General features: G+C 39.1%; 1 protein-coding gene across 2 annotated transcripts in view; it reads left to right on the top strand.

The window, feature by feature from the left end:
- LOC122548922 (corticotropin-releasing hormone receptor 2-like) overlaps positions 1-24,264 on the top strand; it is a 203,352-nt gene that overhangs the window by 28,171 nt on the left and 150,917 nt on the right. Inside the window, exons 1-2 of one of the 2 annotated variants that reach the window (XM_043687904.2) lie at positions 17,756-18,009; positions 18,133-18,252. In XM_043687904.2, coding sequence (XP_043543839.1) covers positions 17,892-18,009; positions 18,133-18,252 — 238 coding nt within the window. In that variant the 5' untranslated portion in view covers positions 17,756-17,891. Of the gene's footprint in view, positions 1-17,755; positions 18,010-18,132; positions 18,253-24,264 lie in introns of those variants that run through there. The other variant, XM_043687903.2, reaches the window with a different exon arrangement.

Below are 24,264 nucleotides of genomic sequence, written 5' to 3'. Positions count from 1 at the left end.
AGCTCACTAAGTGAGATTGTCAAATTGTGAAAAACTAGCAACATTCTTATTATGTTGTCATACGCTAACCAGAAGGTCCATCTGTTCTATCTCATCTAAATTTGAACCTTGTCATTGGAAGATCGAAATCTCACTCACTGTTTCACGAAGTTCCCTTCTTTCTCCACTCCTCCTGCCCCCTGTTTCTAATATAATTTTTCATGTGGAGCTCGAAGGGAGGACTGTAAAAGAAGAACACTCCTGTACACTTACCTTCGCCTTTCATAACTTTAAGTTATGCCTTATTTGGTAGTTACAGCAAGCTGCTCCAAGTATTTGGTGTTATTTATGGATGTTACAGAGCATATGGCAGAGATCCTGGAATGCAAGTTATTGTTTTAATAAGAAAATGAAAAACAAGTATTAATAACAATCAAATGTGGATTCTGTTTGCCAATGTAAATGGGCCTTTGTGTATTAATGGTAAACGGAGATGGATTTATAACCATCTCAAATTGAGACAGATGCTATCCTATATGTATTACATATTAAGGATGAGAATTTTACCTTAATATACTATCTTAGATTTTGTAACCATCAGTGTTATGTTGGGTGAACCCATTTGAGAACTATATTTATCTTATGATACTATAGAGTAGGTGTGAGTCACACATTCCAATAAAAAAAGGGTCAGCTTTACACTTAGAAAGATATGTTTCCTCAGGTTGCTTTCGGGTTATTGACAGCACCTTCATAGCTCAGCTAACTATTGGTTACATTTGGAATGTTGACTATACACTGAATTATTTCCATCAACATAACTTTGAATGTGTTCACTATTTAATGCAATTTATGTATTGATACTTGTTTCATTTTTAGTTTTGTGCCCAGAAAGGTGAGGAAACATTTGTGAAGTGAACAGGACAGATCAGGTGCAGCAAGGCTAATCCCAAAGTGAAAAAAGAAATTGTTTATTTCAGCCTTACAAGAAGATCAAAGCCAAAAGAACTGTGGATGCTATAAATCAGAAACAGAAACAGAAATTGCTGAGAAAGCTCAGCAGTTCTGGCAACATCTGTGGAGAGAAATCAGTTATTGTTTCAGCTCGAATGAAACAATAATTCTGATTTCTCTCCACAGATGTGGCCAGAGCTGCTGAGCTTTTCCAGCAATTTCTGTTTTTGTGTCACCATAGGATCAGTCTGATATTTTTTACAATTCACTCTTATGACAATGCTGTTGTGAAATTAGATATAGCTTTGTGTTGTAGTTTGAAAATGCTACATTGAAATTTCAAACAAGTAATGGGTACTCACACCTTATGTGTCTAAATTGATTTTGAACACTGGTTCCAATATTTAAACATAGTGATACCTGAGCTGAGTGGAAATGATAGACTGTGATTATGTGTTTTCAACATACTCTTTAAACTTTTAATATGCAGTTTAAATCTCATTTTGATTCTCTATTGAAGCTCTTGGTTTAACTTGTGAAGCTGATTCCTCGAATAAAACTGACAATTTATGTTCTTAGTTCCATGCTACTCACCGATAATCAATCTGTTGGTATGTATGGGAGTTGAGAGTCAGAGTTGAAAAGCGTTGCACTGGGAAAAGCATAGCTGGTCAGACAGCATCTGAGGACGAGGAGAGTCGATGTTTTGTGCAGGACACTTCATCAGAACTGGGTGGGGGAGGGAGGCTGAGAGATAAGTAGGGGGTGGGTAGGAGCATGGGGCCAGGGAAAGGTAGGTGGGATGGCGATACGTGGATGCAGGTAGGAGGTGATGGTGATAGATCAGTGGGAAAGGTGGAGCTGTTTGGTGGGAAGGAAGATGGACAGGTAAGGTCAGGGGCTGTGCCAAGTTGAATCTGGGATGGGGAGTGTGGGCAGATGAGGAAACTGGTGAATTCAATGTTGAGGCCGTGTAGCCCAAGGCGGAAGATGAGGTGTTCTTCCTCCAGTTTGTGGGTGGCCTTGTGTAAGCGGTGCAGGAGGCCCAGAATGAGCATGATATTGGAGGAGTGGCAGGGGAAGTCGAAATGATGGTCGACGGAAGGTAGGGTTGGTTGGTGTGTACAGACCAGAGATGCTCCCTGAACCGTTCCGCAAGTTGGCACTCGATCTCTCTGATATAGAGGAGACCATATGCTCTTGAATCTTCAAATCTCCCCATGCCCCACCCTATCCCAGATCCAACCCTCCGACTCGGCACTGCTCCCTTGACCTGACCTAGATTAGATTAGATTAGATTACTTACAGTGTGGAAACAGGCCCTTCGGCCCAGCAAGTCCACACCGACCTGCCGAAGCGTATACCACCCAGACCCATACTCCTACATTTACCCCTTCACCTAACACTAGGGGCAATTTAGCATGGCCAATTCACCTAACCTGCACATTTTTTTGGATTGTGGGAGGAAACCGGAGCACCCGGAGGAAACCCATGCAGACACGGGGAGAATGTGCAAACTCCACACAGAGAGTCGCCTGAGGCGGGAGTTGAACCCGGGTCTCTAGCGCTGTGAGGCAGCAGTGCTAACCACTGTGCCACCATGCCGCCCACCTAATCTGTCCACCTTTCTTCCCACCTAACCATTCCACACTTCCCACCTACTTTTCACCATCACTTCCTACCTGTATTCACCTATCGCCATCCCACCTACCTTTCCCCGGCCCCACCCATCCTCCCCCTATTTATTTCTCACCCCCTTCCCCCTCCCCAAATCTGATTAAGGGTCCTGCCTGAAACGTCGACTCCCCTTCTCCACGGATGCTGCCTGACCTGCTGTGCTTTTTCCTGCGCCACACTTTATTGACACTGAAAACTTTGTTAAGGTACTTAAATCATAATCTAAACATGAATCATTCATTTGAACTTTTACACAAAGATTCGGTAGACAATAGTTGCTGTGTACAGTATATGAAGAACGGCATAAGACGTTCCATGATGCTCCTGGCCAATATTTTCCCCCCAGCTATTATCACAAAAAGCAGATTAACTAATCACTTATCCCATTGACACCATAGAACTCCCACCATCATTGTCTGCACAACAAAGTTACTTCAGTAATTTACTTGGTGAGATCTTTAAATCTGATAACACACTGAAATAAGTTATAGATTATTATTTAATTGTTGCATGGTCTATTTGTGCATTCTGTTTGTTTTGTGATTCATATGCAAAGGAGTCTATTCAGCCACTGGCAATAGAAAGCTTGCTGTGCCATTCAATTCAACTATGACTGAGCTGCATCCTAATTCCATTTACCTGCCTTTGCTCCAAATGCTTGGTCCAAATAAAAATCTAGCTCCATATTGAATGGTCCAATCATTTCAGAATCTCCAGTCAAAAACTACTAGTCTTCTTTCTTTATTTTTCTACTTATTGTATGATGTAATGCTTAACTTTTTAACTCTATTTCTCTTACGACTTCGTACCTACGTTTTTTGTGTCTAGGTACCCTGGCGCCTTGTTTGGTGACAGTATACACTTTTCACTGTACTTCTTTACTTGAGTACGTGACAATACAATCCAAATCTAAAATCTAAATCTATTTCCTGATTTTGCTCCTGAAGGGTGAGCTTTAATTTTAACCTTCCTTTTTAACTCTCTTTTTAATTTTAATTCTCTATGTTGTTGACATCTTCTCCAGAAAAAAATGATTTCTTACAAAAATGTAAATCTTTTTAACATATTAAAGAATTTGACCAGATCACCCTTGAAGCTTTTATGTTCAAGAAAATCTAACAAACCAAGATCATGCCTTCCAGCCTCATCCTTCAACTCTCTGCCACTCACTAGTGTCCTTCTGGTGACTTTGCATTCTGCTGTTTCCAAGGTGCAGTTCTTAAAACTGGGTGAATGCAGCAAATGGCATTTGATCAAGGTTTTATACTAACTGCAGCATAACTTCTTCCAGTTTGTATTCTAGCCCCATTGAGATAAATGTCTCCAAAATAAACATTGCAATCTGATGAAGATGCAGGGCGACAGAGAGAAGGCAGGAGAATGCAAATAGTTTGAGATTGCTAAAGCAAAGAGTTTACACAAGTATGATGTGACAAATGGCCTACTCCTACTCTGTAAAACACTGTACTATGGTTGATTATGTACACAAGACCTAACAATTTGAGTAAAGAAACAGAAATATTTACTTTAAGAAATCTGTATATTTTTCTAATGTCCATTATTTATGGCAATGACCTATAGTTTCTTATGAATCTTTTGTCTAGCAAACACCTTGTCATATTTTCAGCAGCACTCTTTGTTAATATCACCCCATTGTTATAAATCAGAACATTCTATTCTTAGAATCCCTACAGTATAGAAGCAGTCCATTCAGCCCATCAAATCCGCACTGACCCTCCCTGTAATCCTGCATTTCCCATGGTTATTCCACCTAGCCTTTACATCCCTGGACACTATGGGAAATTTATCATGGCCAATCTATCTAACCTGCACACCTTTGGACTGTGGGAGGAAATCCGAGCACCCAGTGGAAGCCCATGCAGACTCAGGGAGAATACACAAATTCCACACAGATAGCTGCTCAAGGGTGGAATCAAATCCAGGTCCCTGGCGTTCTGAGGGAGAAGTACTAACGACTGAGCCACCATGCTGCCATGCTATCAGGTTACCATGAATAATATCCAGAACTTAGCTAGTAAATAAATTAGCTTCCTAAATTAAATTTGTTGTGTGTCTGTTTAACACTGCTGTGCAAATTGCAATTTTTAAAATTGATCTGTTTAAATTTCAGATATCCAGTTAACAACAATGAATAATTTAAAAATACCCTTGCCTGGTTTATAGGGAATCCATATTATTACACTGATGACATTTGCATTGTGGGTTTAAGGGGAGAGATGTATTTCCTGTAAATTGATATTCTTTAGTTTTACAATTTTTTTAAAATTGTGATTTTTAACTGTCCACATAAATCAGATATACTAAATGAAAAATTGATACAATTTTTATTAATCTTAAGGAATGATTTTGAGTCATTCCGTTGATAAGACAACTCCCAATACTTCAGATTTTTAAATTATATCTGATTTGTTACCCACTTCCTAATCAGTGACCCTGTCTTCAGTCACTATCTGGTAATACTGCTCTCAGGGTAGTGATGGTTTCCTGCACAATTATGGCTAGACTATTATTCCAGAAACTCAGCTAATGTTTTGGGGACCTAGGCTTGAATCCTGCAATGACAGATGGTGGAATTTGTGTTTTGAAAAAAGGTCTGAAATTAAGAATATGCTGATGACCCAATGAAACAATTGTCATTTCAAAGACTCATCTGGTTCACTAATTTCCTTCAGTGAAGGAAATCTGCCATCTTCACCCGGGCTGACCTACATATGACTCCAGATCCACAGCAATGTAGTTGACTCCCTACTATCCTCTGGGGAATTGAAGATGGATAATGAATGCTGACGTGGCCAGTAATGCGCTAATCCCATGAATGATTTTTTTAAAATGTAGACCTGTTCCTGTATGTGTATTTCAGAGGACAGCAATACTCATCTCTGAATGGTTTTTCACTCCCTTATGCCTGCATTTCTGGCTGATGCCAATTTTTCTTTTTTGCAGAGGCCTTTTCTGAGATATGTTAACTTAAGATGATCAGGTGATCAAGCCTGGCTCCAACTTGGTCTGCATAACTCTGCTCCAACTGCAGCAATGAATCGGGAATCCAATTAGGGATTTTAGCTGTTCTTTGCTTGCAGTGTATGTAGTGTTATAGTTAGTCATAAAAACTTGTACCTTTTCATTTCTGGTCCTCTTGGCTAAGGCAACTGCTGAATCCAAAGGCTGGAAAAATAATTACAACATCATTAGGAACTGAAACGCATAAGCCATTCCAGGATGGGTACAACATTGGGATGTACCTAGTTACAAGCCCTTAAGATGATAAGAAATAGAAGCAGAGCAGCCATTTGGACCATGTGTCAGCTCTGCCACTCAGTAAAATCATGGTTAATCTAATTGTGACCTTAACTCCACTCTCTTGCTTATCCCTGTTATCCTTATCCTCATGTAGGTGCAAACTCTTCCTAACTCAAACTTGAATATTTTCACTACTTCTGAGAAAGAAAACGTCAAAGATTAGTGACTGAAGAAGTTTCTCCTCATCTCAGTCTTAAACCTTTATTTTGTAACTGTACCTCCTAGTTCTCAATTTCCTCATCAGGGAGATTAAAGCACTTCAGAATCTTATACTTTACAGTAAGCATATCTCTTATTCTTTTGAACTCTCATGAACATAGGCTTAATTCTCTTAATATTTCCTAATAAAACTTACCTTTCATCCCAGGAATCAGCCTAGTAAATCTTCTTTGAACTCCTTGGAATCCCTAGTGTGGATACAGGCTATTTGGCACAACAAGTCCATACCAATTCTTCAAAGAACACCTCAACCTGACTCCCCCCACTCTATCCCTGTAACCCTACATTTCCTATGGCTACTCCACCTAACCTATATATCTTTGGACTATGGGAGGAAACCAGAGTATCTAGAGGAAACCCGCACCAACACAGGGAGAACATGCAAACTCCACACAGACAGTCTCCCGAGGGCTGGAATTGAACTCAGATCCCTAGTACTGAGAGAGGCAGCAGTGCTGGCCACTGAGCCACCATGCTGCTCAGTGATTATGATGCAACCATATCCCTCCTTAAATAAGGAGACACAAAGTGAAAGCAATACTTTAGGGGAAGAAAATTGCCCAGGTATTTCCTACAAAATAAAGCCAGTCAAGACAATTACTATTCATTGGTCTGCTCTCTATCTTAGCAAAATGATGGAAGGGGCCATTGACTGTGCAGTAACTGTTTATTGGTGCTCAGTTTGGGTTTCATGAGCCCTACTTAGCTCCTAGTTATGACAGCCTTGGTTCAAACATGGAAAGAAAGCTGAATTCTGGAGGCTTGGTGGACTGAAGTTCTTCAAATCAGGGTAGCATTTTACAAAACTAAAACAAAGAACTGTCCATGCTGGAGATCTGAAACAAAAACAGAAATTGCAAGCAAAACTCAACAGGTCTAGCAGTGTATGTGGGAGAAAGCAGACTTAATGTTTTGAGACCAGTGACTGTTCTGGACTGGAAATATTAGCTCTGCTTTCTCCCCACAGATCCTGTCAGAACTACTGAGTTTCTCCAGCAACTTCTGTTTAACCAAGTCTGGCATCAAGGAGCCCTGGCAAAATTTAAGTCAATAGGAACAGTTTGGTATCTCAATTCTGATGGGAAGGCTGTGCCGAAAATCAAGCTCCACTGTTCCACAATGTATCACAAATTTGAAATATGGCCAACTGAATTGCTAGGATGGGTGATGTTTGACTGTGACCCCTATCTAAGAAAAAAGAAACTTAAGTCAGGTTTCATTAATAGACAGGTTGCCAAAAAGTTCTTTATTTTAACAAACTTATCCTTTAACGTGTGGTAAAATGGATTACTAATTCTTAATATAAAATTATACTATGCCTTTTTAAAACACAAACCTGCACACATTAATTCACAAATGAGACAGTCAAGACAGGTGAGGAATACAATTTTTCAGGGTGTCATGAGTGGAAGATACAGACAAAAAAGGAAAATGTCTTTGGATCTAGAGTCCAAACCACAAGTGAAAATGAGATGACTTTTTCAGTTTGCTTTAGTTTTTGGTGATATGACATTGTTCCTCAATTGGCCCTGAATTAATTTTCAAGTTGGTAGCTGATTTTGCTTTTTTTCACTGACGGAGGTGGAGAAGGTGAAGAGACAGAGAGAGAAAAAGAGAATGATCTGGCTTGCAAGCAGATTTTCAGAAACACAAGATTCAGAACTGCCCTCTTCTCTAAATTCTGTCACAAAGCTGCAACTTAAAACAAATCTCAATGGGCAGTGTTTTTTTTTCAACTGAAAGGCACTTGGTGCCAGTTTGATTTACAAAAGAATCATATCTATGTTCTTCAAAAGAGTTACATTCTGTCCTGCTACCAATAAGTGGCCACACAGTTCTACTTTTCCTTCAAGTTGCAAAAATAATTCATGGACCAAACTTGTCTTTCCAGTTTAGTTTTGAAATAAAATATATGTAGCTCTTACACATAACACATGGAAGACTGTGGTTCCTCATGGCCATTTGTCTTGGTCCCAGGGCATCACTGCAGGATTTCCTCAGGCCCATGTCTAGTTTTATCATCTTGAGCTGTTTAATTCCAATGACCTTACTTCCAACATTAGATCAGAAATGAGATGTCACCAAAAACTAAAGCAAACTGAAAAAGTCATCTCATTTTCACTTGTGGTTTGGACTCTAGATCCAAAGACATTTTCCTTTATTGTCTGTATCTTCCACTCATGACACCCTGAAAAATTGTATTCCTCACCTGTCTTGACTGTCTCATTTGTGAATTAATGTGTGCAGGTTTGTGTTTTAAAAAGGCATAGTATCTTTTTCAACTCCTCAGATATTAAAGCAGTCCATATCCACAGATATTCAGACCTGTATTGGTAGGTTGCGTTAAATATTTGTGCCATAGGAAAATCAAGCAATGACCATTACCACAAAGACAGAATCTTGCCTTTACTCCTTGAAATTCAACGGGATTACCAATTATTAAAGTCCCTTATTATCAATACACAGAGGGAGGGGCTATCAGCAACCAGAAATTAGACTAGCCATATAAACTGTAGCTATAAGAGGAGTCAGAAGCTGAGACATCTTTAATGAGTAACTTATTTCCTAACTCCACAAAGCATTTCTGCTATCTACGTGGCACAAATCAAGAGTGTGTTGGAATAGTCTGCAATTGTCTGGATGAGTACACCTGTCACAATGTTAAAGAAGCTCAATGCCCTCTGGGTCAAAACAACTCACTCAATTGTAATGTCATCCACAACCTTCAAGATTCACTTCCTTTGGCACTGACACATAGTAGCAGTATGTACCATTTATAAGATGCACAGGAGCAACTTGCCAAGGCTTCTTTGGCAGCTCTTTCCATATCGATAAACTCTATCACAAATAGCAGCAGACACAGTGGAAACTTACTGCTGTAAGTTTCCTTCCAAGTTACAAAACATCCTGATGTGGAATTGCAGCACCATCCCTTCACTTCAGATGAATAAAAATAATCTCCCCTCTCCCCCATAGAAGGTTCCACCTGGTAATCTGCTTTGACAGGTTAGATCACATGGGATCCAGGAGGAGCTAGACAATTGGATACAAAATAGGCTTGAAAGTAGGAGACAGAGGGTGATGGTAGAGGGTTGCTTTATGAACTAGGGGCCTGTGACCAGCAGTGTGCTAGTTCCACTGCTTTTTGTCATTTATCTAAATGATTTGGATATGAGTATAGGAGGCATAGGTAAGTTTGCAGTTGACACCAAAATAGGTGGTGCAGTGGATGGTGAAGATTATCTCAGAGTACAAAGTGAATTTGAACAGTTGAGCCAATGGGCCAAGGATTGACAGATGGAATTAAATTTCGATAAATGTGAGGTGTTGCATTTTGGTCAGGCAAATCAGGGCCTACAGTTAATGGTAGGACCCTGAAAAGTGTTGTCAAATAAAGAGACCTATGGGTACAGGTGTATAATTCCTTGAAAGTGAAATCGGAGGTAGACAGGGTGGTGAAGACTCTTTATTTGCATTTCGCACACTTGCCTTCATTGATCAAAACATTGAGTATAGGAGTTGGATTGTCATGTGATGGCTGTACAGGTCATTAGTGAGGCCATTTTCAGAATACTGTGTACTCTGGTTGCCCTTCTGTTGGCAGGATGTTATTAAACTTCGGAGGGTTCAGAAAAGATTTACAAGAATGTTGCTGAAATTAGAGAATTTGAATTATAGGGATAGGCTGAATGGCTGAGGCTCTTTTCCCTGGAGTGTCGGAGGCTTGAGAGATTACTTTATAAAAGGTTATAAAATCATGAGGGGCATGGGTAGAGTGATTAGCCAAGGTCTTTTCCTAGGGTGGGAGAGGGCATAGACTTGAGGTGAGAGGAGAAAGATTTGAAAAGGACCTAGGGGATAACTTTTTCACATGGAGGGGTGATGCAATGAGCTGTACGGAATGAGCTGCCAGAGGAAGTGGTGGAGGCTGGTACAATTACAACATTTAAAGGGCACCTGGATGTGTATATAAATAGGAAGGGTTTAGAGGGATATGGGCCAAATGCGAGCAAAGGGATTGGGTCAGATTGGGAGGTCTGGTCAGCACAGACAAGTTGGACCGAAGGTCTGTTTCCATGCTAAATGACTCTATGACTCTGTCTTCACTGTAAAGCAAATAGAGGTTGTGTCATTGAATATATTCACAGTTGAGTTCGGTAGACTTTGATTGACAAGGAAGTTGTGGGTTATGAGGACAGACAGAAAAGTGAGTAGAGGAAACAATTAGGATCAGCCCCAGATTTAGTGAACAGGAGAGGAAGGTTCTAATTCTTATGTCCTTGTGTTTTTCTGACTATGAATGAAATATCAGTGCTTTTAAAACTATCAAACTGTGGCAACAGTCACTCAACTACTCTGACTCTTTATTTGCATTTATGCGTGGCTTGCTCCCTCATCTAACTGCAAAAGATTTACAGCCATTTATCTCTCTCACTCAATCTCTTGTGCTATATCCATCTGTGTACAAAAGTTTTATCCATCATTCTCTATATGTATTTCCCTATTTACAAATCTCTACATGTATCTATTTTAACTGCTGGTATTAAACAAGCTTGTGTTTGAATCTGCATCCCTCTCAATCTCTTCGTACGCTATATCAATCTCAAATTATGTTTATTTTCAATTGCATTTCTCATGCTTTCTCAATTGCTCTCTAGTTAGTTTGATTTATCTACCACCTCCATCAATGGTTAACTATCTTGCTGCCTATCTGTACATCAACTCTCAACATATATACAGGTTTATTTCTGTCCTAGCTATCCACTTCATCTGTTTGAATACCTCCCATTTCTGACTATATTCTTCTCATAGATTTCACATTCTACATTTGATTGTTTGCTGTTTGAATCCTATTATGATATCAGTTTGGATTTGATGCCAGAAAGAAAATGAACAGATGTGGACTAAAATCCTTTTAGTGTTGCAGCCACTTCAGGGCATAGTGGGCACATTATTCATCCTGTGTCTAAGGCATACTGCAGCAAACCTGTCCTTCCACTTCGCTCAAAGAATCACTTTCTCCTGCATTTACTTGTTATACCAAAATGATGCATTCTTTAATATCACTAAAGAATGGCAGGCTCTGTACTTGGCTGCCTCCTGTAAAAGTGCTATTGTTTGTTAAATAAAGCGGGAGAGAAGTAAACCAGCGCAATGCATCTCGACAAATCATCTGTCTTCTGACGCACTATAGTGACTGCTATTCCCAAATGTATCTCTTCAACTAATCTCCTTATCAGTTTACAAGAAATGAGAGAACTTTGTTACTGGATTTGTAATTTAATGGCCCAGATTGATGTTCTGAAGTTTAAATATCGCATGGCAGATGTGGTAAGATAAATTCAATAAAAAGCAATTGTATCAAACTGGTCCGCAAAAGTCAAATCGGAATAAAATTAGATGGACACACTGATATTCTTGTCCAGTTGCCCATGTAAAGTCCATCTCAGTAACGTTGGTTCAGATTGCAAAGTTATCCAGCAGACTAGTTAAGCCAGAACCTGATATGGTCTTTACTCTGTATCATACCAGACACTATTCCAGATTTCCATCTCTGGTTGTATCCTATCCTTCTAGAAGGACAAACCCATCAGATGGGGAAGCATAGTGATGTGTAGTCATGGGAGAAGAAATTACCCTGAATTAATATGCATGTCTATGCATTTCCACACTTTCCATTCAGCCATTGAGTCCAGGTTCCATATATCTCACAGCATTGAGTTAAACGTGAACAACAAAAGTTCATATTAATTCCTACCCGATACTGATGGAATTTAAATGACATGGTGACCCAGTGGTTAGCACTGCTGTCACACAGTGCCAGGGTCCTGGGTTTGATTTCACCTTCAGGCGATTATCTGTGGGGAGTTTGCATGTTCTCCCTGTGTCTGCGTGGGTTTCCTTTGGGTGCTCCGGTTTCCTCCCATACTCCAAAAATATGCAGGCTAGGTAGATTGGCCATGTTAAATTGTCCACAGTATTCAGGCTAGGGGTGGATTAGGAAATGGAGGATGAGGCTGCTAATGCTAGGAAATTGGGAAATGCAGGGTTGGGCAAGATGGTCCACATCTGCTGTTTGGAGGGGTGGTGTGGACTAATGGCCGAAAAGCTTGCTTCCACACTGTAGGGATTCAGCAGTAAATTCAATGAATAAAATCTGGAATTGAACTCTGTGATAGTGCCCAGTAAATTATCATTGATTATTGTTTAAGAAAAAAACAGTTCACAAATTCCTTTATAGCAGGAAATCTGCCATTTGTATGTCATCTGGTCTACATATGACTCCAGACCCACAGCAATGTGACTGCCCTCCAGAATTTCCGAACAAGGAAATACATTCAAAGATAAATAAGGAAGGACAGAAAATGCTGGCCAGTAATACTCACTTTTCATGAAAGAATAAGAAAAACCTACTGCCCTTCTTTAGCTAATGATCAGTACTCTGTCATGTCCATAAAAAGATAGGGTTAGGGAGATGTAGTGAAGACAGTAAACGTGCGGAGAGTACTCAAGTAAGTGACTTCAATGGCCATCAGCAAATGTAGCATAGTATCATTATGACTGATTGAATCAGTCAAGACCTAAAAGACATCATCTTGAACTCAGCTCCCAAAAATGGTGAGAGAACCAAAAGAAGGAAAAACATGCTTGACTTGGCCTCACCAATTGATCCATCACAGATTCACTTGACTATGACACTATTAGTAGGAGTGGCCACTATGCAATCTTTTTGAGGATGATTTCTATCTATAAGATGCATTGCAGAAACTTTCTGCTGAACCTTCAATGTATCTTCCAAACCTGTGACCTTTGCATTTCAGAACAAAAAAGAGCACAAATGCATGGGGAGCACCATTTCCTGCCATCCTGTTCTGGAAATATATTGCCATTTCTTCACTATCAATGGATCAAAATTCTGAACCTCTCTCCCAGAAAGCTGCAGTGATCAAGAAAGTGGCCCACCTCTACCTTTTCAAAGACAATTAATGATGGGAATAAGTGCTGACTTTGCCAGTAATATCAACATCCCACAAACAAACAAAATAGAACAACATTTTGGCTCATCATTTGTCTTCTTAAAGACTCTCTGTGAAGCACTTCAGAACATTCTGTCTACTCCACACTTTAGGAAGGATGTAAAGGAATTGGAGAAGGTAAAAGCATACATAAATAATGACAATAATGAGGGACTTCAGTTCCAATGATAGAGGAGGTGGGCTGTTCTCCTTAAGAAAGAGAAGATTTGAGAAGTAGCTTAATACAGATATTTAAAATCATGAGGGGTGTGACAGTTTATAAAGGGAGAAAATCTCTCATTGGGAGGAGGTTCAAGAAGTGCAATACTAACTTAAGATGAACGGCAAAAAATTCAAAGGAAACAATAGACAAATCTCGTTAGCCAATGAGAGGTTAGGATCTCAAATAATCTGCCTGACAGCACGCTGGAAGTAAATTCAATCCTGGTTTTAAAGGGATGTTGCTTAAGTATCTGAAGACAAAGAGTTTGCAGTGCTGCAGAGAAAAGGTAGACAATTGGAATTGGCCGTGCTTTTTTTCCAAAAAGCTGGCAAATAAAGTAAATGATGTCTTTTCGGCTATAACCATTCAACATTTTTAAAAATATTTACTGCACTAAAATAGCTATGTAAATAAATGAATATGCACAACCCAGTCATAATCCAATATCTTTTTCAAGTGGTCATTGCTTATGTATAAATTTAGGTAAGAAAAATAATGAAGCCTGACTTTATATAGGAATCTCTGAATGTTCCAAAGCACTCTACAGTGAAGTAGCTTTTTTTGTCATAGAGTAGGAAATCAATTTGCACACATCACATCGTCATAAGCAAAAATATGACCATGACATAATAATCTTTTGTAGAAACGTGGCTAAGGTATAAATATTGACCAGGAGCCAGACTGAATGAGAATTATTCACATTATTCTCCCTATTGTTCTTGGTCAATCAACATCAAAAATCTGTGAGGTGGTTGTATACATGGATTTATGAAAGCTACCAGAGCACTTAGAGAATGTATTTGTAGAACAGATGGGGGAGAATCAGTGAATATGGAGTGTTTGGATTTTCAAATCCCACACAAGAGATTCATGTGCATAATTTAATCATATTGGGGTAACACTTTGTCATGGATTGCGAATTCATTGGTAAATTGGAAATAGGAATTTTGTTTTGAGTGGAAGTCAGTGATTAGTGGCGTACTGCAGAGATCACTAATTGGGCACCTGCTATTTACAGTATATGTCAGTGGTTCATATGAATGAATCAAATGTAATATCAAATTTGACAATAGATTGTGGTGATGAGAAAGATGTAAAGTGACTTCAAAGCAATTTAGATAAGTGTGTGATAAGTACAGGTCAAATGCAGTATAATCTAAATGAGTGTGATGTTGCCCACTTCTTTAGGAAAATCAGAAAGGCAGAATACGTTTTAACTGCTGATAGATTGGGGTATCTTGATATACAAATGAACCAAGGTGTCCTTATATACCAGTCCCTAAAAGCAAGCATGCAGTTTCAGCCAGCAAGTGCAGGGGAAGTGCAGGGAGAGTTCATCAGATTGATTCCTTGTTTGCATATGAGGATTATGAGTCTCTAGGAGAGGTCAGGCTTGTATTCACTAATGTCCAGAAGAATAAGAGGGATTAAAAATTCTGATAGGACTTGACAAAATGGAGGCAAGGATAACATTCCCCTTTTCTGGGCAGAGGATATAATCTAGAATAAAGGGTTTCAGGTCATTTAGGACTGGTATGAAGACACATTTCTTCCCTCAAAGTTTGGTAACCATGTAGCAATCTCTATGACATAAGGCTATGCAATAGAAAACACTGGATATATTTTAAAAACAAAGATTAATTTCTAGACACTAAAGGTGTCAAGGAGTACAGGGAGAGACCTGGAGTAAGGAATTGAGATTGAGGATTAACTGTGATTATATTGAATGGTACAGCAGACTCAATGGACTGAATGGCCCACACTTGCTTCTGTTTTCTATGTTTCTAAATGTGTTTCATTATTAAAGTTATTTACTTCAGAAGTACTTTACTCATTGTGATGCATTTATTCTTTAAATTCCAATTAATTGCAGGCATTCGTGGTTCAGTTTTTTGTTCTTTACTTGTTATGAGTAATGTCTTAACTGATCATATTTTTTAACTTAGCATCCACCTTGGAAAGAAATCACCAGCAATTTGAACCTGATATACCATTGCCTCTCTTCTTGGGTTTAGCATCCTTGAGTTTCAAGTGCAGATCTCAATCTTGTAACAAGTTGTTTCCTATCCCCTAGACCAGTTTTTAAAAAAAAATAAATAAATAGTACTCCAAATCCATTTCTAAGAACATGCCAAATAATTTACTTAAAATTCTGTACATCAATGATTCATTTTTATTGGCATAGGTCCTTCTGATTTGTATGTGCATTAAATCATTACAGAAGTTATCCATTCATTCCAGTTAATGGAAAGAAAGACCTTAGAACACCCCAAAATATTCTGCAACCTATTAAGTCTATTTTGGAAGGGTAGTCACTGTTTCAATGTAAGGAAACCTGACTGCATTTTATACACAGTGAGGTCTTGAAAATAGCAATGTCAACATGACTAGACAATCTGCTGTTAGATGTTGAATGAGGGATAAATACTAATGACATTTGCTTTTGTTTGAAATAGTATCAAGTGATCTTCCCTATATAAAAATTGCTTTCATAAAGCATGCCTCCAACAGTACAACCCATCCTTTGACAATGAGGGTTCACTAAAGTCAGACTAGATTTTATGTTCACAACCCGCAAACTTGTAACTGAAGCAAAAGAGATACCAATTAAGCCCTGGTTGACACAGTGTTAAATTTCATTTTAATTCAAAGTTCCATTTTCAAGTACTGATTTAATTACCTTCAGATGGTTGGCAGGCCAAAATCAAACAGAAACCCAGAGCTTTCAACACTATTTACTGCACTGTATATGAATCAGCAGCCCAGGCTGATCTCTCATCCACTTGTAATGTTTATTGACAATCCATTGTGTGTTTATTGGATTTGTATTTGTTTCCTGGAGTGAAAAAAAGGTATTCCAAATGATAAAAGGGCAGAGATGCCAAAGGAAAACAAGATACTGAGAAAGAGAGAGTGATACAAAGGCAGAACAACAGTCAAGGAGAGACAGATAGAGAGAAAAAAGGAAACAAGCACCTTGACAGAGAGCGAAAGACAAAAGGCCAGACAAAGAGAAAAAGACATTAACTGAGATAGAGAGAGAGAGAGAGAGAAGAGAGAGAGCAATGGACAAGGAAATACAAATATGGAGCAAGGGACAGGAATATACAAATGTTGAGCAAGGGAGGCACCAAAAAAACATAAAGTAAGCAAGAGGCAGAGTAAGAGAGCAAGGCAGAGATGTGCCAAGAGAAAGCAAAACATTGACTGATAGAATACAAGAAACAGACTGAGAAAAAGACTGAGATTTTGAGAGAGAGAGACTGTGTATGAAGTAAGGAGATACAGATAGACAGCAAGAGACAAAGACAGATAGAGAGCCAGGAGAGAGATATTGAATCATTATGTTCATCACATGGTGATGTATAATATGTGGAAATCAACTGCAGGCAGGAACACTAAATGAATACATTGTGGAAATGCATGCAAGATATTGAGAGTTTCATTGTAAAGGCTGAGGTCAAAACCATTCTTATCCTTTCAAAAAATTGAGTAAATTATTACCTTGGTGATGTGTTTTATTGTGTTGTTCCCAATCATTTCAGTGACTGTGAGAGCTAAGGAGAGAGGTCGAGAGAAAGCAAGTGTGAGAGCATACAGAATGGGAGCAAAGTAGAGAGACCCTCAGAGAAAGAAACAGACGTAAATCAAGAGTAAGATTCAGAGACACTGAGAATAAGAGACACTGAGCTACCAAGAAAGCAATAGATGGACGTATGCGAGAAAATGAGAAAGACTGAGAATAAGATACAGATATTCTGGGAGTGAGCCAGAGAGAAACAAATGCCAAGAGTAAGATATAAAAAGTCAGAGATAGAGTGATGCTGAAAGCAAGATAAATGCTGAAGGCAAGAGTCAAATAGAGAACAAACGAAAGAGATATCCATAAAGTAAAAGGTAGAGACACTGAGAAGCAGAGAAGGAGCAAGAGACGGAGAAAATAAGCAAAAGCAGCAGAAATAATAACTGAACAGCTAGGAGTTATAAACATAGGCAGGACCAATAAATTGAAATAACCTGAAATAAATTGCAAAATAAAATGAGGGAGAAAGACAAAATAAAGATGAAGAGATGGAATGTGGAGAACAACCCAAGACGGACGGAAGGATAAATAAACAGTTTGAGGCATGGAGAGAGGGGCGCTGACAGAGGGGAAATTGAAAGGGATGGAGTCAGAGCGATCGATACGGCAAGAGGAAACAGATTGGCATACAGACAGGTGAATATAGACGGAACAGCGACTAAGGATTGAGATGGAAAGAATAACATTATGAATAAGTGGGGAAGTCGCCGGAATACAGAGCAAACCATTTAAATCATTGATACATTTGATCAGGCGTGGGCAGCTGCTGCGTTCCCATTGGCCACAGGGGTGGAACGAATCTAAAGAAGAGGTGAGGTTTTAAACCAAGGAGCACATCTCAGGGAAGGGAGAGAGAGAGCCGCTATAATAGCAGCACCGAGAGACAGTGCATAGTACACACACCGGCACAACGTGCAACATGGACTCGACAATATTTCAGATTATCATCGACGAGTTTGATCCCAACTGCAGCCTGATAGACTTCTTCCAGGACCATTTCTATGAACCTGACCCTATCCCGATTGTGGACCTCACTGGTAGGACAGTATAAAACATTGTAGACCTGTGCATTTTTAGTATATGTTTAATTGTTTGTTTTTCTTCCTTCCCGCTACCGTTTCTTATTTTAATTCTATATTTTCATAACTTTTTTCCCCAAGGTATTTACTGTAATTCGACAACCGATCAGATAGGAACTTGCTGGCCGAGGACACGAGCAGGACAGCTTGTAGCGAGACCTTGCCCCGAGTATTTCAATGGGGTTAAATACAACACCACAAGTAAGAACAGTTGTCTTTTTTAAAAATTTGTGAAGAAATGTCACTTTATACTCTAAAAAGCGTAAATTGATTTCGATTGTGCTGCTATCGTGTTCCATCTTGTTGAGTCTACAGTTAGGCACAATTATGATTTGTTTTCTCTAAAACGTCTTTTAAAATCTCTGTTTAATGAAACATTTTGTTTCCTCTCTGTTCGAACCTAATTGTAGCTAATGGCGTCTTTCACGCTAACGTTTCTGAGCCAGGGTAAATTCAATTTGTGGCAGCTGTATTTGGTGTGTGTGTGTGTTTTAAATGTGTTAAAAGTGAGGAGTTTGCTTTGGAAACGAATAAACGGGAAGTCAAATCGGTGACTATGATACCATGAGAATCCTTTCATTCCTTCCTGCTCTCATATAGCCCCTTGTAGGTTAATGAGATGTCACTAGATCCTCTTTCATTGGTTCGCTCAAAGGGACACGGTCACCCTTCAAGTTTGGTCGCCAAACCCCTGCCCGTGATATTTTTGCAGCATGGAAATGTGACGGTGTGTATTGGATTTAGAAAAGTCCAACAGCGATTTAAAATGGGCTGTTCCAACTGATGAAATGTTTTCGCAAAGTAGAGAAAGTGTTGGCGGGATGGGGGCAGAAACCAAAGGAAACAGGTTAGAGATGACAGGCAATAAAGAAAGGAACTCTTTATATCCTTGCAGCAAGTTCTTGGATAAATTACTTGAAAGGATAAAACTTCTACAATGAAATAGTAGGGCATATACAAGAATTCCGGGGTGAAAGAACATGGTGCAGCTCTTTCAAAGACCTGGCATAGACATTATGGCCAAGTAGCCTCTGTTTGTGCCAACAATTTTCCCTTCACAGCATCATGAAAATGTTAGCATGTCATTTGTATGTGCTTTTTGTATGCTGCTCACACTGAAGGACATTATGGTCCTCCTCCCTTTACCTGATTCTCAGTATGATTATGTGAAGATAATGGGACCTGAAATTCCCTGTTTGAAAGGGTGGTAGCCGAGATAAGTCTTATCACATTTAAAAAGGACTTGGAATATGTATTCGAAAAGCCCATAAAGTTCAGGGCTATGGACCAAGTACAGGAAGTTGAGATTAGGCTGGCTAGCTCTTCATCGACTAGCATGGGCAGAATGGGTCAAATGACCTTCTTTTGTGACTCACAGGTTCTATGATTCTAATAAATGAGGGTGCGAATTGTCACCTACTGTTGGAAAGTAAATGGTTAACTGCTCTTCAGTGTTGGATGTGTGTATATTATAATATAATGATTGGTAGCATGTTCACACCATGGTCAGTCTATCTGTAAGATGTGAAAGTTCAACATTGCAGTCAATATGATCCTAGAAATTAATGGATGATTGTTTGATACTATTATATAATGCTGCTTTACTTGCTACTTCAATGTCGGATTTGGCTTCATGAGCTAATACCTGCATTAAAATAGTTGACAGAGGAAATTCATATGAGGGTGAGACTACCAAATTGAAAGAGATTACAGGGAACGAAGCTGACGGGCAGTGATTGAGAGATTATAGAGAGAAACTGCAGTAATTGGGAGTATTTTTCTGTTCTAATGTCAATGCAAGTGTTTACTCAGCTGCGAAGCCCATTGTAAAGCATTGATGCTGTCACAGTATAACATAGCTGTTGAACTGCATTGTATTTTAATTTTGTTATTCAAAGAAACAACCAAGAAACAAGTATTACAAATAAGACATCATTTAGTTTGACTTTTGAGTGAAAACATGGAAGTTAAGTGTTCACTGATAAAATAACATACTGCTTCCCCAAAGATGAATAAAAATGATTAGGCTTTCTACATGTCATGATCAGGAAAATCTGGGGAAGATTGGGTTCTTCCATCTCCGAAAAAGAAAAGAATTCCTGAGAAGTCAAATGTGGTAGTAACTGATATAAAAAACTTGGGATATAAATAGTCTTCATCAATAGTGAATTAATAATCCATTTCATGTCATGCTCTGTTATACATTTTGTTGACTTGAATGGTAAAGAAAATCAGATGGAGTTTAAAACCGTCGCCAATTCACTTTGAGCCCAATTCATGCTACTGATGTAGATTAATTTCACACTCTTTCCTCTGATGGAATCTAGAATTGTACTTCAAATTAAACTGTGACTGTACAATTAGGGACACAGCATCAAGAGTAATGAAAGATACATTTAGGATGTTGTGATGAAAGTATTATTTTTCTTCCTGCAAGTTAAACTAAAATGGCCAAATGACACATATTAAATATTTAACTTCAATATCACCTGGGTCAGGATGCTCGCAAAGTGCCAAATTTCCAACGCTGATTCCAGACTGAACTTTTATTGTCAGAAATATCCCAAAGTATTTGACAAGTAGAGAATGCTGAGTCAGAAAAAACACTGGAAGTAGTTCCACTCCTTGAATTCACAGATGAAGAATTCTTCCTTGATGAGAAAATGTAAGGGTTGCTCATTCATTGGAAAAGGGCTGCTTGAAGCAGAACCTTTAGTGAAATTACAGATTTGAAAATTAATACTATTACTATCAACTTACAAATGTGTAAATTCAGGTTCAATTTTTTATGGCTTCATTTATGTTTTTCTTTTGCATAATTTTAATTTCTGATCCTTTTTTCTCTTGAGCACAGTTCCAAATGTATTCACTGTCCTCATGTCTTTCTCCAGACATTCGCCAGGTTCTTCAAATAGGCTTAACATTTCAATTCAGCTCTTGTTCAATTTCCACACAGAAACAGCACTACATATATCATTCAGCTCCTTGAGCATCATCTGTCATTTAGTGAGTTTGCTATTTATCCGTATCCCCAGTCCCATCTGTCCCGCTTTGATTTCTATCACTTGATATCTTTGCCTAACAAATATCTGTCAATTTCAACAATATTGGAAGATCATTCGAGACGCCCATTTTTTAGAGCAGGAGCAACTTGATAGCTTTCCGGCTGACTTCCCCCTCTATTTCCCCAAACTAGTGAAGTTGAGGTCAATTGCATGAGACAGCTTCTCACATAAACTGAGATCAGATGACAAGGTACAATCTGAAACAGAGAGCTTTCTGATCTGGGCAGCCCAATGTCAATAAAGCTTTAAGGAATATAGTAAACATTGGTTTAAAAGGGCACACTCACCAAATTGAGTGCTTCTGAACTAGATGTATGGGAAAAACAGACAAATTCACAAAGAAAGATAAATAATGATCATTTAATTTATTAAGATCATTGCAATAAGACAACAATACAACTATATACATCGTTCACCCTGTCCGTACCACATAATCACTAGGAAGGCTAGACACAGAAGAGGAAACAATAATCTCTGCTTAGTCCAGGAATAGCTCTAGGAAGTTTATATGATTCACCAGAGTAATCAAACCAGGCTCAAGGATTTATCAGATGTCCAAATCTCCTCAGAATCACAAATAACCCACAGCCTACCCTCTATAATTGGAAATGTCTCATCACACATCAAGTGTCTACAGGAACGACTTTCTGAGTTCACATTTTGGCAGTATATTCTAGAAAATGACAGACAATTCTTGATGAAAAGAATTACTTCCTGGCATCTGAACCCACTCTTTCCAGTTCATTTTCTTTTGTGTGAGGCACCCTCAAATAATTTTAAATAATCTATTTGAAATTTATCCAATCCTTTCTTTTTTTTTCTTTCACAGAGGCCAATATCCCATCACGACGTCACCCTTTATTTACATGAGGAGAGTCGTTGACACTGATCCAGCTCCCTCAGAGCCAGCTGTCAGAGTAAACAGAACCCCTGACACTCCCGTTCTTTTTTTTTTGATGTCTGACACTTGTGTCTTTTTTACCCCACACACTTATTTCCCTCCGCACCCATGTTGTGTGTGTGCAGGTGTGAGACACAATGAAAGACACAAGGTGTACAAATCTTTATTCAATTTCCACCACCAGGAAGAAAAGAAACACCCAAATGGCCTGTGACAAGCAGTGCCCTTCACATTAAAGGGCAATGCTGTATGATCAAATAGTGAAGGGGAGGGCAGGGATTAAATCAAAACACTCCTGTTTATATCTATCAGCTAGGACTCTTTAATTGGACCAAGTTACCATCCCCAATCAGGGAACTTATATTCCATGAGGTCCGCTTACCTTATTTTGTTACAATCACTATTGCTCCTGTTCAAAGTGTTCTAGTCAGCATGCAAACTTATTGCTGCTTGCTAATTTAAATAATAGTGGAATGCATTCCTGATGAAGGGCTTTTGCCCAAAAACGTCGATTTTGCTGCTCGTTGGATGCTGCCTGAATTGCTGTGCTCTTCCAGCACCACTGATCCAGAATCTGGTTTCCAGCATCTGCAGTTATTGTTTTTACCAATAGTGGAATGCAGCCCAGTACTGACCTCAGCAAGAGGTCCAGGTTAAAGCTAGGCTAGCATCACACAAATCTAGTCTGTATCTCCTTAAAGACAAAGTGTATACTAGCTGCAGTAAACACTTTCTTGCATAAGCTGCCTCGAATGACGCTAGCTCAGCATAGCAAGGAGTAAGGTCCTGAATTTTCAGATACTTTACAGGCCTTGGTTTTAGAAGTGGACAGGATGAGAAATGGCCTGTGTCCACAGCGAGCCAAGAAACTCTAACAAGTGGTTAGAGGGAAATGGGAACTTAAAGACATAGAGTTAGATTTAATAGTGTGGCCATGTGAAGATCGCTACTGTGCTGTTAGAAGTTCAGAGTAGTCAAGAGATACTGATCCATTTTTAAACACATACATGCACCACCCTCGATATGAAAATGTTGCCCCTTAGGTCCCTTTACTTTTTTTCCTCTCTCACCCTAAATCTATGCCCTCTAGTTCTGAACTCCCTCACCCCAGGGAAATGACCTTGTCTATTTACCCTGTCTATTCCCCTCATGATTTTATAAACCTCTATAAGGTCACCCCTCAGCCTCTGAAACTCCAGGGAAAACAACCCCAGGACCAAAGGGTCTGTTACTGTGCTGTACATCTCTATGAATCTATGATTCTATGACTCTATTAGCCCTGCCCTATAGCTCAAACCCTCCAACTCTGGCAACATCCTTGCAAATCTTTCCTGAACTCTTTCAAGTTTCACAACATCCTTCTGATAGGAGGGAGACCAGAACTGCATACAATATTCCAAAAGTGGCCGAATCGATATCCTGTACAGGTACAACATGACCTCTCCATTCCTATGCTCAATGCTCTGAACAGTAAAGGAAAGCATACCAAATACCTTTTTCACTATTCTATCTACCTGTGACTTGACTTTCAAGAAATTATGAACCTGAATTCCAAGGTCTTTTTGTTCAGCAACACTCCCCAAGACCTTACCATTAAGTGTACAAGTCCTGCCTTGATTTGTCTTTTCAAAATGCAGCACCTCACATTTATTTAAATTAAACTCTATCTGCCACTCCTTGGTCCATTGGCCCATCTGATCAAGATCCCATTGTACATTGAGGTAACCTTCTTCGCTGTCCTTTACACCTCCAATGTTAATGTCACCTGCAAACTTACTAACTATACTCCCTATGTTCACATCCAAATCATCTAAACTTAATGCAAACTTTAAAGGATTATGTACCTGTACCCCCAGGTCTCACTGTTCTTCAATACTACCCAAGGCCCTACCATTAATCGTATCAGCCCTACCCTTGTTTTGCATTGATCCAGATTGAACTCCATTGGCCATTTTACAGCCCATTGACCCATTTGATCAAGATCCATTTGTAAACCTAGAAAACCTTCTTCACTGTCTGCAATGTTTCATCCGCAAATTTACTAACCATGCCTTCTATACTCTCATCCAAATCATTTATATAAATGTCAAACAAAAGAGGACCCAGAACTGACCCCTGTGGAACACTAATTGTCATAGGCCTCCAATTGAAACTGTTACTGTCTGCCTCCTGCCAATAAGCTAATTATGTATCCAATTGGCGAGGTCACCGTGAATCCCATGTGACCTAACTTTACTAATTAGTCTA

This window comes from Chiloscyllium plagiosum, unplaced genomic scaffold, assembly GCF_037043375.1.
Source record: "Chiloscyllium plagiosum isolate Xiang-an unplaced genomic scaffold, Cpla_swu_hap1 HiC_scaffold_4, whole genome shotgun sequence".
Lineage (NCBI taxonomy): Eukaryota > Metazoa > Chordata > Chondrichthyes > Orectolobiformes > Hemiscylliidae > Chiloscyllium > Chiloscyllium plagiosum.
This window is presented reverse-complemented; position numbering and strand designations above follow the sequence as displayed.